The following is a 19365-nucleotide window of genomic DNA, read 5'->3' as shown; positions in this document are numbered from 1 at the left end:
AGATAGGGTTTCTCTGTTTGACAGCCCTGGCTGTCCTGGAACTCGCTCTGTGACCAGGCTGGCCTTGGAACTCCCAGAAACCCACCTGCCTCTGCTTCCCAAATGCTGGGATTAAAGATGTGAGCCACCAAGGCCCAGCTGTGAGGGATTATCTGTCTTAATTCAAGTAGGAAGTCCCAGCTTCATTGTGGGAGGGGCAATTCCAAGGGCAAGAGGAGCCTGGACTATATAAAATGGAGACCGCCCAATTGAACACTGGCTGTTTGCTGACTGTGGATGCAACATGACTGCCTGTTTCAAGTTCTTCTGCTTCTACTTGTTACAACTGAACTATGAGCTAAAATAAACAGTTCTGACTTAAGTTGTCACTCACTAGAATATTTTATCACAGCAACAGAAAAGGAAATTAAAAGGGGGAACACATTCTAAGTTAAAACCATTCTCAAGTCTGATCCAACATTTCCTTCATACTGTACTCATGAATGTAGCCTTGAGGTTATCCAGGGCTATGTGGTCAGTTTGGATCTAGTCACTCAGAAACCTGACACAACCTCAGGCAAAGAATGAACAAGGGTGTGCAGATGCCATGGAACCTGTGTGGAAAGGAGGGATACCTCAGGTAACAGTCCCTGTTTCTACCTTGAGATGGGTGGGATCTCTGTCGTTTTCTACTGTGTATGCTAGGTTAGCAGCCCAAAAACTCCCAGGAATTCTCCTATCTTGGTTCCCCTTAGCAACACTGGGATTTCAGATGCTCCTACCAAGAATCCAACTTTTTTCATGGGTTCTCGAGACTTAAAACACAGATCCTCTCACTTGTATCACATTTACATTGACACCTCTCCAGCCTGTCTCTGTCTCTCTCTCTCTGTCTTTGTGTGCGTGTGCGTGTGCGCGCGTGCGTGCGTGCGTGCGTGCGTGCGTGTGTGTGTGTGTGTGTGTGTGTGTGTGTGTATGTGTGTGTACACATGTTATCCAACCGGTACTTCTGATCTACCTGTCAGCCGCTGAAGTTACTCAGGCTTGCGCCATCTCACCAGCTTGTGGTGCCATTACCACAGCTGAAGGAAACACATATTGAGGAAAATGTTAAGCCACTACAGCCTTGTGTTTTCTCATTTCTTGTTTCAGATCCTAACTCTAACAAATACAGAGGGTATAGGCAGGCTGTGGAGGAACTAACTGCAGAGCAGAAGACACCCCTAGTCAGCTAAGGAAAACTCTCAGATGAGGTCACCTGGCCAAAGAGTACCAATTGTAACTAGTATTCTGCAGATATCATTAAAACTTCAAAAATTGTTAATCAGATTTTTTAAAGTAGATTTAAAAGAAAACATTACATTTATTTGGGATGTGTGTGTGTCGTGCATCCTGTGTCAGAAGGCAACGTGAAGAAATCACTTCTTGCCTTCCTCCTTGTGTCCCTGGAATCAAACTTGGGTACCTATACTTCATTTACTAAGCAATCTGGTGGCCCTTAACTAGATTTAAAACATTGTGACCAATTAAGACTATAAGGAGCTAGCTGTGGTGGCACATACCTGTAATCCCAGCACTTGGGAGACAGAGGCAGAATCAGGCGTTCAAAGCCAACCTATGCGGCATAAAAAGAACTGAGGCCGCCGGGCGTTGGTGGCGCACGCCTTTAATCCCAGCACTTGGGAGGCAGAGGCAGGCGGATCTCTGTGAGCTCGAGACCAGCCTGGTCTACAGAGCGAGTTCCAGGACGGCCTCCAAAGCCACAGAGAAACCCTGTCTTGAAAAAAAAAAAAAACTGAGGCCAGGGCTGGAGAGATGGCTCAGATGTTAAGAGCACTGGCTACTCTTCCAGAGGTCCTGAGTTCAGTTCCCAGCAACCACATGGTGGCTCACAACCATCAGTGCCCTCTTCTAGCATGTAGGCAGAACACTGTATACATAATAAATCTTAAAAGAAAAAAAAAAAGAACTGGAAGGGCCTACAAACAAGGTGGTGTGTGCAGGAGTAGGGGACTGTCAGGGAAGAGGGGACAGATGCAAGCAAGCAGCTGGAAGCTTTGAGCACGACACGCCTGGTTTACAGGTCAAGTGAAGGAAAAGAATGGACCATCCTTGACTCTTGGTGGTGGAAACTGCCAGCTACCTAGTGTCAAGTCAATCTGCTTAAGCATTCCTAGTGTGTCTCTGAAAAGCAGATGAGGGAACTTCTGTCCTGTGTGGGTGTGCGCATGTGTGCCTATGGAGGCCAGGGACCAACTTCCTGTGCCATTCCTCAGACGCTATCCACCTTGCTTTTTCAGACAGATCTCCAGTGATTACATTATATTAGGCTGGCTGGCTTACAAGCCCCAGGGATTGTCTCTCTGCCGGTGCTTGCCACCACATTCAGCTTTTGTATACATAGGTTCTAGGAATCAAACAGAGCCTATTGTTTTGTCCTAGCCTCGGAGCCTCACTCTCACATAGCAAGCACTTGAATAAGCCATCTCCCTGGCCCACAATGTTTTTTTTATGTTTTAACTTTGAGCCGGGCGTTGGTGGCGCACGCCTTTAATCCCAGCACTCGGGAGGTTCGAGGCCAGCCTGGTCTACAGAGTGAGTTCCAGGACAGCCTCCAAAGCCACAGAGAAACCCTGTCTCGAAAAACCAAAAAAAAAAAAAAAAAAAGTTTTAACTTTGAATCATATTTAATGCCTGTCAAAACATTGACACTGGACATAAGAAATAAGGCTTTATTTAGTTTAGAAATTTCAGCCAACAGATAAAACTTGAGAAGAAACCTACCTGGAATTCCAAGACCCAACCATGGCCAATTAGTTATATGTATGTACAAATATGTGAGGGAATTGTTTGGTTTAAAGCCAGAGCCAGGGGATGGGGTTGTAGCTTGGCTAGTCTTTATGACAACTTGACATAGCTAAAGTCATCCAAGAGGTGGGAACCTCAATTAAGAAAATGCCTCCATAAGATCAGAGTTATGCAAGTCTGTAGGGCCACCTGACTGTGGATAGTGCCATCCCTGGTATGGTGGTCCTGGCTTCTACAAGAAAGCAGGCTGAGCAAACTAGTAAGTAGCACTCCTCTGTGGCCTCTGCATCAGCTCCTGCCTCCAATCTCCTGTCCTGATTTCCTTGGATAATGAACAGTGGTGTGGAAGTGTAAGCAGAATAAACCGTTGCCTCTCCAAGTTTTTTGTTGTTTTAGTGTGTTGGGTTTTTTTTTTCTGTATTTTTTTAGATATGAGTACTCTGTTGGCATGTGTGCCTGCAGGCCAGAAGAAGGCATCAGATCTCATTACAGATGGTTGTGAGCCACCATGTGGCTGCTGGGAGTAGATCTTAGAACCTCTGGAAGAGCAGCCAGTGCTCTTAACAACTGAACCATCTCTTCAGCCCCTCCCCAAGTTGTCTTGGTCATGGTGTTTTATCACAGCAGTACTAACCCTAAGACAGTGTACGAAGTCATGAATTTGATGGCCAGCACTACAAGGAAAAATAACCTGCATTGTCTTTTCTTTTGGTTTTCTGTTTGTTTGTTTGTTTGAGACTGGGTTTCTCTGTGTAGCCTTTGCTGTCCGGGAATTAGCTCTGGAGAGACCAGGCTGATCTCAAACCTGCCTCTGCCTCTCAAGTGCTGGTATTAAAGATATACACCACCACTGCCCAGCTCTGCATTTTCACTTAGCAATAGTTTGAAAGCAGTTTTCTCCCACAACAAAGAGAAGATTGCTTGCTAACTTTCTACTACACTATCCAATCTCTCCTTCCATAGTAACTAGATCCTAATTTTATGTTGTGCTGCACTTCATACAAAATTCATTTTCTTCCAGCATGCTTTGCAGCTAGGTATGGCCAAATATCGAAATGGGACAAGATGTGAAGGTAGGTATCACATGAAATTTCCAGTAAGTCTTAAAATACTGGCATTTCCCCTTTCCTTCCTGTGACTGACAATGCATAGACACTGAAGCAGCATCTGGGAAGATGATCATGAGATGCCCCTGGGGGATATACAGGGAAAATAGCCCTTAGGATGCCTGGCCTGTTTCTGAGTTGCTTTCCACAAACATGTGTAGACTTGGTTTGTTTAGGCTATTACCATGTTTCAGTGAACAAGTATTTGAGTTCCAGGTTAGGCTGGACTATACCATGAGACTCAAAATACAACAGCAACAAAACAAAAACAAAAATAGGGCTGGAGATCTAGGTTCAGTTGGCAGAGTACCTGCCTAGCATACACAAGGCCCTGGGTTTCATCTTGTCAGAACTTTGAAACTGGATACAGTGGCACATACCTATAATCTGTGCACCCAGAAGTTGAACGCAGAAAGATCAGAAGTTCAAGGTCACCCTCAGCTAACACTGCAAGTTTGGAGTCAGCATGGGCTACATAAGACCCACTTTTTTAAAAAGTAGTCATGGTGTCACACACCTTTAATCTCAGCACACAGAAGACAGATGCAGGTCCATCATTGTGAGTATGAGGCCAGCCTGATCTACATGGTGAATTCCAGGCCAGCCCAGGCTACCCAGTGAGATCCTGTCTCAACAACAAAACAACAGCAGCCAGAAACCATCCTAAAATCTACTGAAATGATTAAATGTTTTGTGCTATTAATATACACCCAACGAAAATTATTGCTGGAGGATTCCCAACTAGATTAACACTTCAAGTCCAGAAAGAATGTCTTCCAGTTTCTGAGGCAGAATCTCACAAGACTGGCTGGACTTTATAGCCCTTACCACCCATTTCAGTAAAGCTCATGGTTCCTTCTCCCACAGACCCAGCCAAGCAGAACCTGTTGAAGCATGCGTGCCAAAGAACCCAGCACGCAGTAGGTGCTCTCCAAGTATTGGTGGACTATTAGCTTGAGTTTCTCCTTCTGGTTACACCTGAAGCAAATTCCCAAACCTCCAGCTCTCACAGCTTGTCAGAACACTGCTCTTCATCAGGTCCTCACTTGTCAACAGATGGCAGGTCTCTTCCAGCCGTCACCTCTAAATGCACCCCCTATGGACTCAACACCAGGCAAATGTGTACACAGTATTTATTCAACAATGTTCTGTACTTAGTCATCACATGGCTCTCTACCTGCATCCCAGTTCGCCACGTTGGATTGTGAGGGTCATGGGACTAGCCAGCTAGCTGTGATTTACAACACGGAACACGAGGTCACAATGAAAGAGCTTTGAGATGTTTGTGAACAGAAAAAATGAGGATGACGTTGTGGGTCCTGAGTAAGGGCCCAGACAGGCTGCCCAACACACAGAACCCGAGGCCTGAGAAAGGCCTCAGAGAGTTCATCTACGGGAGAATCTAAGGCACTGTAGTGGAGGACATGATGGGCCCACCAAGTGTGGTCTCCTGGTCTCATGGCAGCCCCTTGCCTGGAACCAGTGCAATTAGCATTCCATTTAGGTTTTACTGAACATCTGCAAGCAGCATTCCCTAATGAAAATGAAGAAGACAAGGCCATTCTTGGAAGAGTGCCACAGAAGACACACTCTGTCACAAGACCAACCAGGTCCCTTTCTAAGGTCCCTGAGAATAGCAGCCTGGGAGCAACTAAGACTTTCAAAGGCTGACAAGGCACAGAGTGGATGAATGAAAAAATAACAATACATGGAAAAAACTTTGGCTTATATATAACTCCAACCCGAGGCAAGGACAACAGTGCCAACCAACATGCAGAAGCAGAAATGAGTGCAGCAGAGATGATCTCAGAAGCTGACAGCATCCCCCACACTGCCCAAATCCCAAGCCCAGCTCTCCCTCCTCCCCCAGCACCCCAGTAACGCACGTGCGCGCGCGCACGCACACACACACACACACACACACACACACACACACACACACACACACACACACACACACACACACACGATCTACAGACAGATATTGGCAATCAAGGTCTGACATCAGGAGAGAACTCTTGGCACTCTGCAATATATCACAATGAGTCTCGACCAGACAGTGAAAGGAACGCTGGCCTAGGCGTGACTGAAGAGTCTCGGTTGAGAAGTTAGGCAGTCCTCAAGACAGACAGGTCTGGAAAGTCTTTCACTTCTCCTACTTCGCTGAATGGCTGTCCACCCTGGTTGAAAGTCAGCTTATACCGCAATCGAATGGGTTCCTGGGACAGAAAAGAGACTAAGATATTAAAGATTCAAGCCCATAGTTAAAACCTCCACCCAACCTAACAGTCTCCAAGGCACAGCTTATATCTTGTTTATTTTTTTAGACAGGGTCTCACTATGTAGCCTTGGCTGGTCTGGAACTCACTGTGTAGATCAGGCCCTCAAAAGTGCTGGGATTATAGGTGTGCACCACCCCACACTCTATTTGTTTATATATTTCCTACAAACGAAATCTTCAAGTAATGGAACATCGTGGCTACCTTGGCTTACTCTCTTTGGAGCTACAAAAATAGAGTCAGGCATGGGACAATGGAAGCCTTGCCCACTTGTGCAGTCCCAGAGGAAAATTCAGAGACCCATAGGAAGACAGGATGCTTCCTCCGAGGAGTCTAGATACAAGTTCACATTTGTCCCTTGGTTCCCAGCTGTGACAGATCTTCTAACAAGCTCCAAATCAAAGAAGGCCCCACTAAGGACTGTTCCACCCCCAAACTCAACCTGGAACTACCCAGACTTGAAAGCAAAGCCTCGATGTAGCAGTCAGGGGCCCTAATTTCCTACTACCAAAGACCCAAAGACCCAGGAACATACTTTGTGTGGGTTATCAAGCAGCAGTATCTGAGATATCACAGCTGGAGGCATCAAAGGACTGAATGCAGGAAGCTTGGAACTGGATGCCGGCTGCAGCTTCACTCGCATTGACTATGGGTGGAAAATTCAACATGTTACTCCAGAAAGCCACAGCTTCAGCAAGGGCACTCAGGCCAACAGCAGTTTGATCTCCCTCAAGACACCCTTTTGGTCTCATATAGATATTTCTTATGAGCCGATAGAGGACCCAAAAAAGGCTTTCTGCCCACAGGCATTTATGTGAAGGTGTGTGGTCAACCATTGGCAGCTCAGAGGAAGCATAAAATACTAGAGAAAATCTTCGGCTGAGTTCTCAAGCTGCCTCTTACTGGCTCTGTCCTTGGGTACAAAACCTAGTTCTGAATCTTGTCAAGACATGCAGTGACAGACTACCATATGGATGAGAACACATACATATCTCAATCTTTTCTTGCTTGTTTTATAGCCTAAAGAGGATCATGCAATCCTGGATCCTAGTGGCCACAACATCCCAAAGAGAAAATAGAACCAACTCTTTTCTTCTGGGTGAGGTGTGGTGGCACATGCCTATACACCCAGCACTCAGAGGCAGGAAGAAATTCAGTTTAAGACCAAGTTTGACTAAAAGCAAGTTCCAGGCCAGCTTGGCCTATACAATGTGACCCTATATCAAAAACATATCAGGGCATGGTGGTACACACTCTTAATCCCAGTAATTAGGAGACAAAGACAGGCAGGTTTTTGTAAATTAGGGGCCAGCTTGGTCTACACAATGAGCTCCAGGTCAGCCTGGGCTACACAGTGAGACCCTGTCTGAAAAAACAAAACAAGCAAACCCACAAACAAGATTTTGTTTTATTTTGCTTTGTTTCTCAAGACAGGGTTTCTCTGTGTAGTCCTGGCTGTCCTAGAATTTGCTCTATAGACCAGGCTGGCCACGAATTCACAGAGATCCACCTGCCTCTGCCTCCAGAGTGCTGGGATTAAAGGTATACACCACCACCACCTGGTAGCATTCTTAAGGAATTAACTTAAAAACTTAACTGGATAGATCCTTATCTGAAGTCAAATAAACAGGAATATCCTATTAAATAAGACATTAAAATCCCCATTTTATGTTTAGCCAGTCTGAGTAAATATTCTGTCCCTTATACCTAATAATGTCGCAGCAAGTGTTCAGAAATGAGTCACTGGTGAAAAGATCAAAGCTGGCCAGCAGCAGATGACTCACCTTTGGGACAGCCACCTGAAACATGATGTCCCAGACAGGCTGGGTGGCAGTGCTCATCATGGTCAACAGCAACACCTGCACATCTGGGTGGCCAGGGACGCCAGTCTGAGTGAAGTGCAGCAGGATTCTGAAGCCGTTCCGGTCATACACGATGATGGGCGGCAGGCTGCCTGGTAGACAGGGACCCAAGAAGGATGAGCACTTACACTAAGATGCCATTGCTGCTGCCTCCCATCTCTTCACCTCACTGCCTGCACATGTATCCCAAATCCTCACAGGCTCCTCTAATCCAAATGGTCTCTTACCACCACCCACCTGTCCTCATCTCCATACCTGGCTTAAAAAAGGAATTTTTTTTTTTTTTTGGTTTTTACGAGACAGGGTTTCTCTGTTTCTCTGTATTGTTTTGGAGGCTATCGGTCCAGCCTGGCCTCGAATTCACAGAGATCCGCCTGCCTCTGCCTCCCGAGTGCTGGGATTAAAGGCGTGCGCCACCACCGCCCGGCGGAATTTTTTTCATTAAACTCAAACATGACTAAAGTTATGAAGGAACACTATGGAAAGCATGGAATACCACAAAGAATGAAATTTAAAACAATCCAAAAACTCAGCAAATATAAAGCCAGTTGTGGTGGACCACAACTTTAATCCCAGCCACTAAGGAACTCTGAGTTCTAGAACAACCAGATCTACATTGTGAGACCACGTATTAACATTCATGCCCTCACACACAAAACAACACTTAGATATCTATAAACAAACAGTACAAACTTTTATTTTGTTCTGATCTGTCTTGTATGACCAAGACCACACAGTCCCATTGTGGTGGTGGAGCATGGACCCAGTCTCATGTTTGTGGTGGTGAGAATGGACCCACAGTCTCATGTTTGTGGTGGAGGAGCATGGACCCACAGTCTCATGTTTGTGGTGGTGAGAATGGACCCACAGTCTCATGCTTGTGGTGGAGGAGCATGGACCCACAGTCTCATGTTTGTGGTGGAGGAGCATGGACCCACAGTCTCATGTTTGTGGTGGTGGAGCATGGACCCACAGTGTCATGTTTGTGGTGGTGGAGCATGGACCCACAGTGTCATGTTTGTGGTGGTGGAGCATGGACCCACAGTCTCATGTTTGAATGCTCGGCCCCCAGTTGGTGGCACTGTTTAGAAAGGATTAGGTGAGGCCTTGTTGGAGGAGATGTGTCATTGGGGGTAGGCTTTGAGGTTTCAAAAGTCCAAGAGAGGTCCAGTCTGGGCTCTCTTGGCCCGAAACTTGCAAATCAATTGCAAATCAAATGTGACCTTCGGATACTGCTCCAGCACCATGTCAAACTGCCTGCTTTCCGACACACTTCCTCCCATGATCATGGACTCGCCCTCTGAAACTTAGAGCAAGGCCCCAGTTAAATGCTTTCTTCTATAAGCTGCTTTGGCCATGGCATCTCCTCACAGGAGTAGAATCAGGACACACATCCTCCATATATTTTATAAAGTGATGAAGGGGCCGGTAAGATGGTTCAGCTGGTAAAGAAGACTGATCTGATTGCCAAGAAATAACCTTCTTTTCTTTTTCTTTCTTTCTTTCTTTCTTTTTTTTTTGTTTGTTTGTTTTGCTTTTCAAGACAGGGATACTCTGTTTAACAGTCCTGGCTGTCCTGGAACTCGTTCTGTAAACCAGGCTGGCTGCAAACTCACAGAGATCCTCCTGCCTCTTTTCCCCACGTGCTGAGATTAAAGGGGTGTGCCACCACTGCCCAGCCCCCCAAGAAATAATTCTAACAGCATTTGAGAAGAAAGTACATGAGCCCAGGCTGACATAAAGACACAGTGATCTCAGTACTCAGGAAGCAGAGGCAGGAAGAACAGAAACAAGGCCATCCTCAACTACATGAGTTCACAGCTGACCATGCCTACAGAAGACTCTACCTCAAGAATAATGCTCCAAGCATGTACTGTAATCATAAATATAAAAATCATTAGACATAAAGTATTCTAAAGAATGTGGTATCGGGCTGGAGACATGGCTCAGAGGTTAAGAGCACTGACTACTTTTCCAGAGGTCCTGAGTTCAATTCCCAGCAACCATATGGTGGCTCATAACCATCCATAATGAGATCTGGTGCTCTCTTCTGGCTTGCAGACATACATGGAGGCAGGATGTTATATTCATAATAAATAAATCTTAAAAAAAAGAATGTGGTATCATTTTATTAAAAGTGTATTTATGGAACTGATGTCTGAGACTGACTATGCAATCATGTGGATCAAACTTGGAATCCCAGCACCCACATAACAAGCCAAGTATCCTATGTCTAACTGATGAGGACAGAGACAGGAGGATTGCCAGAGTATACTGAGAAAATGAGTCCCAAGTTCAGGAGAGACCCCAGCTCAGCGATAGAGGACTCTCAACATCCTCTCTACTCTCGGGCTTGCAGACAGGTGTTACATACACCACTCACACGTACATAAACTTGCACCCACAAACAGAGACCTTGTAAAAGCAGGATTATAGGGGTTAGAGAGATAAGCTTAGTAGTTAAGAGCACTGATTGTTCCCAGCATGTGCATATGTGTGTGCATGGTGGCTCCCAAGGATCTCTAATTACAGTTCCAGGCAATGTGACACCTTCTTCTGACCTCTGTGGGCACCCAACATACACATGGTATTCAGCATACGTGCAGGCAAAACAATCGTCATAAAAATAAAATAATTAAGTTCAATCTTCAGCATTATGCACACATACACACACAGGTACACACACACAAAACCAGAAAAACCAGTCTGGGTGTGGTGGCACACACAATCAATACTAGCACTGTAGGAATCCTCTATGGAGGCAGAGGCAGGTGAGTTCTCCGAGTTCAAGGACAACTAGCTCTACATAGTAAATTCCAGAACAGCCAGAACCTCAAACAAAACAGAAAAAAAGGGGAGCTAGAGATGAATGTCAGTAGGTGCCTAGCCAGTATGCAGGAGGTGCTGGGTCGGACACCAAAAGCCATGATAACTGGGAACAGCAGCATACACCTGTAATCCCACAGGAAGATTTGGAGTTCAAGATCATTTTTGGTTACATAGTTCTAGGCCAGCATGGAATACATGAGACTATCTCAAAATAAAAAAGGAAAGGACAGAGAGAAGAAGAGGGAGGATATAATTCAATAGTAGAGTGCTTACTTAGAACTTGCAAGGTCTTGGCTTTGATACCCAGTACCACACACACACAAGACTTAAGAGAATGCCTGCCTCTGGCCAGCGGGTAATGCTGAATATCACCTTTCTGCTTTAATTTTTCTAGACTTTTGAAGATTCAGTATGTTATTTTTGTTTTACCCCCATTTTTAAACTTTGTGTTATAATTATTTCAGATTTATGAAGTTACAAAGGCAAACCAAATGATTCTCATAAATTCATTACCACCTTCTCCAAATGTTAATACAATTATAACCAAGAAATTAAATTGGAAATGTAGCATCGTTCCAATCAAAACTTAATAAAACAAGCATACAAAGAGTGCCTGCCATCACCAAGTACATTTAAACAACTCGGCCTGGCTTCCAGGGTTCCCTGCGCTCCAGCCTCCCCACACTCTGCCTCCACACAGGACTCTGGCTTGTAGAAGAGCAGAGGCACTCAGGCCTGTTACTCAGGCCTGTTTTCTACTGTGCAGACCACAGTGTGTAGCCTTAGATGGCAGAGCCTCTGGTTCCCCTTCCCTGAAACTGAGGCAAGACCCACTTTTCTGACTTGAGGATCCATTGAGTAGTAGCATCATTAGCTAAGTTCTTCCTTTCAGTTTCCACATTTTTTCAGTCACTTCCAGTCACATTAAACCTCCCCTCCTTGAACTGCAAGTGAACAAACATCATGTCCCTAATAGAGTTCAACCTCCTCATTAAACTCAACTGTGAGAGGTATGGGCAGGTAGACATCCTAAGACAGAGAAAAACTGCAGCTCGACAGGCTGAAAAGCTCACCTCACCTCTCCCCCAGCCTCATACCCAACTTCCTCAGTTTAAGGACCATGCCTAGCAGCTTGGAGTGGTTTGTTGTTGTTAGGGATGCAACAAAAAAGAAGGGGCACAAACTACTTACTGGGTTTCACAGACTCCAAAGGAACAAACACTTGAGCCAGAGGTGTATTCTGTGAGGCTGGGGAAGAAGCCAGTGGTCCAGCCTCCCAGGACCAGCCTGGAGAGGCCTTGGTACCTGGTGGCACTTCCTTGGGGATGCTTTTTTGTGGAACGTAATTCCTACAAAGAAAAAAAAATGATCAATGACTAACAAAAGCTATAAAACTTCAGGAATCTTTCATTGTTTCTTTTTTGTTTGTTTTTTTCTGAACAACAAGAAAACATGTATGCATGTAAACAACCCCATCCCCTTGAGAGGAAAATGAGTAAATGTAGCCATATAAACCATAATGTAACTATTAAAAGAGAATGAGGCAGATTTATACATAAACTCATATAAAAATGTCTTAAAGATGTAACAAGATATGAAAAAGTTCTATGAGGACTGTGAGAAGGCTCAGCGGATAGGACAGTTGCTGTCAAGCCTGACAACCTGTGTTTGGCACCACACTATGCACAAAACTGACTTTTAAGTTGTCCATTAACCTCCACATGTATGCTGTAGGTGCCTGTGGACACATATGTATTCACACATGTGTGTACTCAAACACAAAATAAGGTAAAAAAAAAAAAACTTTTTAAGGGGCTGGAAAGATGGCTCAGTGGTCCAAAGTGCTGCTCTTGAAGAGCTCACAGCCACCTATAATTCCAGCAGGGGATTTGATGCCCTCTTTTAGAACCAGAATACAAACACAGACACCTTTATTTTATTTATTTATTTATTTATTTATTTATTTTTAAAGAAAAAAGTAGGGCTGGCCATGGTAGTATACACCTCTAATCACAGCACTCAGGAAGCGGGGGTAGATAGATCTAGGTAAATTCAAGGACAGCAAGGGCTACATAGTGAGGCTCAGAGGAAGGGGTACTGGAGAGAAGAATCAGTCATTAGAAGCACATACTAAGAGCCTATATCTGGTTCCCAGCAACTACATCAGGTAGAACCCAACCACTTGTAATTCTAGCTTCAGAGAGTCCAACATCCTCCAAGGGCACTCAAATGCACTCAAGTACAGAAACACATATATAAATAAAAATAAATCTTAAAAAAGAGAAAGAAGGGCCGGGCGTTGGTGGCGCACGCCTTTAATCCCAGCACTCGGGAGGCAGAGGCAGGCGGATCTCTGTGAGTTCGAGGCCAGGCTGGACCGAAAGCCTCCAAAACAGAGAAACCCTGTCTCGTAAAACCAAAAAAAAAAAAAAAAAAAAGTTTATCAGTCATCCAGCCATAGGACATATGGGACATGGCTGTAATCACAGCACTTGGGAGGCAGAGGTTCAAAAGTCCAAGGTCATCCTTGGCTCCTAAAACATTCAAAGCCAATCCAGACATAAGACTATCTCACAAAACAAAAACAGGCCAGCAAGATGGCTCAGAGAAGATAAAGATACTTGCTGCAATACCTGGAGAGCTAGGTTCAATCTCTGGAACCCACAAAGAGGCAAGAAAGAACCACTTCACAAAGTTACCCTGACTCTGCATGCCCACCATGGCATGTGTGTCCCTATACACCCACCATACATACACTTGTACAAACTAAAAACATACAATAAACAAAAACATCTGTCATCGATTTCTTTCTGTTAGACTCTGACCTCTTTCTGGAGCTGTCCCAGTTAGGATGGGGTAAGACAGCAAAGGGGACACAGCATCGTGCACTTGTAATACAAAGAGCATGGCCTTCAGCAGGAGGTGCTGTGGGAGCTGCAGGCAGAAGCCACCCGCCCTGAACACTCACAGTGGTCCCGGAGACGGCTGTGGCGAAAGGAGATCCAGCAAGTTCCTGTCAGCAGAGAGACTCTCAACTGCACCCCCGAGGAGTGTGATGGCAGCAGGCTGCTTCTTGTCTTTACAGCAACTTGGAATGACAACCTGCCAAACCGAGAATGGCTAGAATAATCTCTTTGGGGCAGGAGGAGAGAAAAAGGGCAGAACAGAAGACTCCTGCACAGAAACCTTCAGGAAGCAGAAGCCAGTACAAGGAAAGGGTTGGGGCGCGAGAGGGAAAGATGCCCTAGCGGGAAGGGCAAGTGGGAACTAAAGCAAACAGTACAGATGAAGAGCTCTGGAGCCAACCCCGCAAGATGATCTGAGAAGCCCAAAGAATGGTGCCGTAGTGACCACCCTCCTGCAAGCAGACTGAGGCAAGAATGGAACTGAGTGACCTTTCCCAGAACTCCCCATGAAGAGGAAGGGCTTTCCTACCTTGGTCCTAGTGGGTATATCGCTGATCCCTGTGAGAAAGAATTAGAATAAGATTTGTCACCATAAAACTACCTTAGAGGTGACAGGGCTGGATGGCATGCAGAATGGATGGCCATTCCGTGATATCTAAAAAGTGCAGACAAGAGACCTTCCCAAAGCCAATCCACCCACCCAAAGAGACTTTTCCATGCTGCCTGAGTCCTCCCCAGAGCAGTCCTCCCCAGAGCAGGCCATCCCTTACTCAGAGCCACTCTGTGCCTGTATAATGTCCTCTCTTACCTAGGGCTGCCAGATCCTGATGAAGCAAAGATGGTCCCTCCAGGTCTATGAGCGGACAATTCTTCCCACAGGCCACTGGATTAGGAAAAACTAAAACAGATAGGGTTAAAAGGCTCAAACAAAACCAGGTAGTGGTGGCAGGCATCTTTAATCCCAGCACTCAGGAGGCAGAGACAGGCAGATATCTGTGAGTTTGAGGACAACCAGGGCTACACAGGGAAACCCTATCTCAGAAAAGCCATAAGGAAGTCTCCAACATGAAAACAATGTCTCCATTTCAATCCTACTGGTGTCCTCTTAGAAGAAATCATACCTTTCACCAACGAACTTCTGCCTCAACTGGGTGCTGAGAAGCACCCTGCCCTAGGCATTTGCATGTTAGAAGGCCAAAGGACCCAGCCCTCCAGGCATTAAGGTCCTCCTTTTCCCTTGGCCCCTGTGATCACCCAGGACAGCAGCTTAGGCTACTTCTTCAGCTTATACACCTTTGCAGGTTTCTGGTCAAATTTATCTATAGTACTCAGAGATACTCAGGCCCAGCTCCAAACAATCCCAATTTAGAAGGTATAGACCAGAGACCAAAGAGCATACAATTAAAAACTGGGGGGGAGGGGGGGGCAGTGCTGAGATGTCATCTTGGGCCTTGTGAATGCTAGGCAAAGGCCTACTATTGAACCACTAACCATTTCCTTACTCTCAAGCTCTAAGAGCACTCGAAAGGGATTAAATCTGGTACAACACAGCCATCTGCTTGCATGTGCCAGCCACGGAGGGAATCTAACCTGGCAAGGGTATGTGATGGCTCCTGTGGCACAGGCCTGGCACCTGCAAACATTTTCTCCAGAGAAGGGGACAGAAGCAAGCTCTCTGGTGCTTGTGACTTGCACACTGCCCTAAGGCAGAAGGCTCTCAGCACGCACCTCTGGAGACAGTCACTTCTCCCACTGGACCGGTCACTGCACTCCCCACGTTGACTCGTCCCTCCACCACCTGCTTGTACAGCAGAACCCCCTGGGTGAGAAGGTCATTTGCTTGAAGAATCTCCGCTGAGGAAAGAGCAGGTTCAGAACTCCTCAGTGCAGCAGCCAAGCATCTGTCTCACTCCACATGGCTCTACCAGGCTTGGTACACCCAGCACCCCGCCCGGCCCTGATCATGTGACCAGGTTCCTACCAGGCATCACCACTCAGCTCTATCTCCATGTCCCACTGTCCACACACTGGCAGCAGTTAACACTCTAAATGCTATTCTTGCAATTCTTTTAGTGAGGATTTTTTTTTAAGTTGAGACAGGGTGATGTGGATGTTTACTATTTAAAAAAATGCCTTGCCACCTGATTCAGCTATTACAAGTTTTTCATATGTGGAGAATGGGTACACAAATCAGCTTTGTACCCTGTACATTTTACCAGCTTGCAAATAAAGATCTGTTATTTCCACTGAAAATCTGGCATCCTAACTGAAACATACACACCTGGCTATAATATGGTCTCAGTCTCTCCTGAATTTGACAAAGCTCCTGGTATCTATCAGTTGCAATCTCAGAAAAACATCACCACAGCAGGATGCAACAAGCAAAACATATTCAGAGAACCCTGTAAGTCAAGGACCTGTTTTTCATACAGGAGGAGGAGGAGGAAAAGAAGGAGGAAGAGAAAGAGGAGACGGAGGGGGAGGGGGAGGAAGAAAAGAAGGAGAAGGGGAAAGAGGAGGAAGAGAAGAATAAGAGGGAGGAAAAAAAGGAGGACGAGGAGGAGGAGAAGAAAGGAAGGCCTGACACTGTTTCTTAGTCTTCCATGGGAAGGGTCACACAATGTCTCTTGTAGATCACCACTCTTTTCTGGGTTTCTGATCTTCACATTTCTTATTCACGGTCTTCTGAAGTCAGAGCTAAGACACCAGCCCAGACCAAACTCAAAGCCATCTGTCCTGCTGGGGCCTCACAGCAGCACAGTCCCAAGGACCCAAGCACATCTGTTTTGCTAACCCAGAAAAAGAGCTGTTACCTAGTGCGTCGTCATCATCGGTGGTGTCACTTGCTAGCCGGAACAGGGTCGGCCGCAGCTTTTCACATCTTTCATACACAACCTAGGGAAACAGAGCCTCGTTCACACCCTCACGCCTTGGGCCCACCTGAGTCCTCATGTACGTACACACACACACACACAGAGAGAGAGAGAGAGAGAGAGAGAGAGAGAGAGAGAGAGAGAGAGAGGGAGGGAGGGAGGGAGGGAGGGAGGGAGGGAGGGAGGGAGGGAGGGAGGGAGGGAGGGAGGGAGGGAGGGAGAGAGAGAGGGAGAGAGGGAGAGAGAGAGAGAGAGAGGGAGGGAGGGAGAGAGAGGGAGGGAGAGGGAGAGAGAGAGAGAGAGAGAGAGAGAGAGAGAGAGAGAGAGAGAGAGAGAGAGAGAGAGAGAGAGAGAGAGAGAGAGAGAGAGAGGGAGAGAGAGAGAGAGAGAGAAGAAAATATATGGGGCTCCATATATATATACATATATATCTTTTGTTGTTGTTTTGAGACACACTTTCTCTGTGTAATAGCACTAGCTTTGTAGACCGTGCTGGCCTAGAACTCACAGATATCCACCTGCCTCTGCCTCTGGAATGCTGGAATTAATGATGTGTACCATCACTGCCAAGCATATATAACTTTTCTCAAAAAATTAGCAAACAATCTTGCTCAAGAGAGACTCCACTATTCCTAGGCACACTGGCAGCTCCTTCTCAAACCCCTTCCTGGTTGAGCTGCAACAGCTCTAACAATAGAAGAACTTCCCTGCTTTGTCACCAACATGCTGCAGAGAATTTCCTGTCCCAGCAGTTCTGATGATGCAATCCCTTTACAACACTTGCCTAATATTCTCCACAGGGTCCCCCCAACCCTTGCACCACATGGCCATTTTCTTCACACTAGGAAGAGGGGAGTGAGCTCTGGACAGCTGAGCAACTTCACATCCCCCCTCAGTTACCTCTCTCCACAGCCCTGCCCTGGCCTCCTCTCTGCCTGCCTGCTACCTGTCTCTGCCCTAGGCTTCGGCTTGTCAGAGGCTGGTGCTCTCTACAGGACAAGAGACACACTGGACGTCACTAAAATTAGAAAGCCTGTCTCAAAAGAACAAGCAACCCCTCCAAACAACAATAAAACCTTCCTCTCCTCCCAGTGGCCCACGCCTTTAATCCCAGCACTCGGGACACAGAGGAAGGGGATCTCTGTGAGTTCAAGGTCAGCCTGGTCTACAGAGTTCCAGGACAGGCTCCAAAGCCACAGAGGAATCCTGTCTTGAAAAACAAAACAAAAAGCAAACAAACAAAAAGGAACTATCTACTGCTATAAGGACCATATAAAGCTTCATAAAAAGATTTACCTGGCAATCCCACCTAGACATCAAGAGAAATGTAAGTGTGTGTTCATATAAAACTCTCTACACGGTTTACATAGCAGGTTAATTTGTAATCAATAACTTGGTCTGAAAACACCCAAATATTCATCAATTGATAGCAATGCATACAAACTGGTGCATCCATGCAAAAGACTTTGTATGCTAAACTAAAAAGTTAATTAAAACTAAGGGGGTAGACAGTGTCATTCTACTTATAGAATAAAAGGTAAATAATTTATTAGTGGCTAGTGGGAATGGGAGAAAGGGAAGAACAGAAGAGAGGAATGATACAGGAACAGAGGAAGTTTGACTCTCACAGGTGCAATACATCATGCCTGTGTCAACAGGTACAATCTTAGGTCTCATCTAGCGATTACCTGCAGGGCCTCCTGGTCAGGCAGGGCCTGGCCTGGCCTGCGGTACATGCTCAGCATCTCCCGCAGCACCTTCACGTGGCTCCGTACCTCCTCCACTGCACTGACTCGCTTGGAAACCTTCTCAGACTTTTCTTGCTCCTTTGAGGGAAACACAGGACAGAGAAGTCACCTGGGTAACTCCCAAACACCAGAAAGGGAAAGGCTGCATAATGGGAGTTCAGGAAGTCATGAACACTAGTAAGGGATTGAGGGGGTGCTGCCCAGAATTTCTGTAGATGATGACAGTCTGGGGGCCTGGTGACTGTTCAACTGGACATGCAGTCTCAATTCCTCTGGAGAAACAGACCCCTGAACCTAACTCCATCAACACCAACATTTGTCACTAGGATAGAAGTTCCCAAATGCTTTGTGCCAGGAACAAAAGAAGCTGGGAAAGTCAGCAAGGGATCACAATGCTAGTCACCATCCTGCTGGTCCCATTCAGGAAGAGAACATCTCTTCTCCAAGCCAGCTTTTCCTCACGCCCTTACACACACCCACATACACTACTCATCAGCCCTATCTTCTAGAGTCAACTTCAAACATGCCTACCTCCTTGACCAAATTCTTGATCAGTCGGTTCGCAGCCTGAAGATCCTCAGGATGATTGCTCTTGAGAAGTCTTGTCAAAAGCTGAAGAGTGAACCAAAGCAGGTGAAGCTGTAATTCTCCCCAACCATTGGGAGCACAGCAATGGAAGAATTAACAGGACTATGGCCCACACTGCATGTATTATCCTACCAAGCCATACAGTGACACTGGAATGTAGGAACTAGGTCTACCAAGAAAGACTACTGGGTTTCTCATGGAGTGGAAGATATGAGGATTATATTCCATAGGAGGATATCTGGGAATATAATTTGTAATCTTCATGGTCTGAAACCACCCAAATATTCATTAATCAATGACATGGAGACATATTGTAAAGTATCTGTACAAAAGGCTACTCACCACTTTGTATGCTAAAACTAAAAAATTAAAATTAAAGGGGGGTAG

General features: G+C 45.9%; 1 protein-coding gene across 1 annotated transcript in view; it reads right to left on the bottom strand.

Annotated features, from left to right (window-relative positions):
* Positions 1-5012: 5012 nt before the first annotated feature.
* Positions 5013-19365, bottom strand: part of Gga2 (golgi associated, gamma adaptin ear containing, ARF binding protein 2) — a 35698-nt gene continuing 21345 nt past the window's right edge. The window contains exons 7-17 of the mRNA XM_040755202.1: positions 18922-19002; positions 18331-18468; positions 16583-16664; positions 15498-15623; positions 14578-14667; positions 14299-14327; positions 13832-13965; positions 12055-12212; positions 7957-8126; positions 6708-6818; positions 5013-6112 (exon numbers count right to left, since the gene is read on the bottom strand). Of these exons, the coding sequence (XP_040611136.1) occupies positions 6002-6112; positions 6708-6818; positions 7957-8126; positions 12055-12212; positions 13832-13965; positions 14299-14327; positions 14578-14667; positions 15498-15623; positions 16583-16664; positions 18331-18468; positions 18922-19002 (1230 nt within the window). The 3' untranslated portion in view covers positions 5013-6001. The remainder of the gene's footprint in view (positions 6113-6707; positions 6819-7956; positions 8127-12054; positions 12213-13831; positions 13966-14298; positions 14328-14577; positions 14668-15497; positions 15624-16582; positions 16665-18330; positions 18469-18921; positions 19003-19365) is intronic.

This window comes from Mesocricetus auratus, unplaced genomic scaffold (assembly GCF_017639785.1).
Source record: "Mesocricetus auratus isolate SY011 unplaced genomic scaffold, BCM_Maur_2.0 Super-Scaffold_4256, whole genome shotgun sequence".
Classification (NCBI taxonomy): Eukaryota; Metazoa; Chordata; class Mammalia; order Rodentia; family Cricetidae; genus Mesocricetus; species Mesocricetus auratus.
Note: the sequence above shows the minus strand (reverse complement) of the source record. Positions and strands in the feature narration are given on the sequence as shown.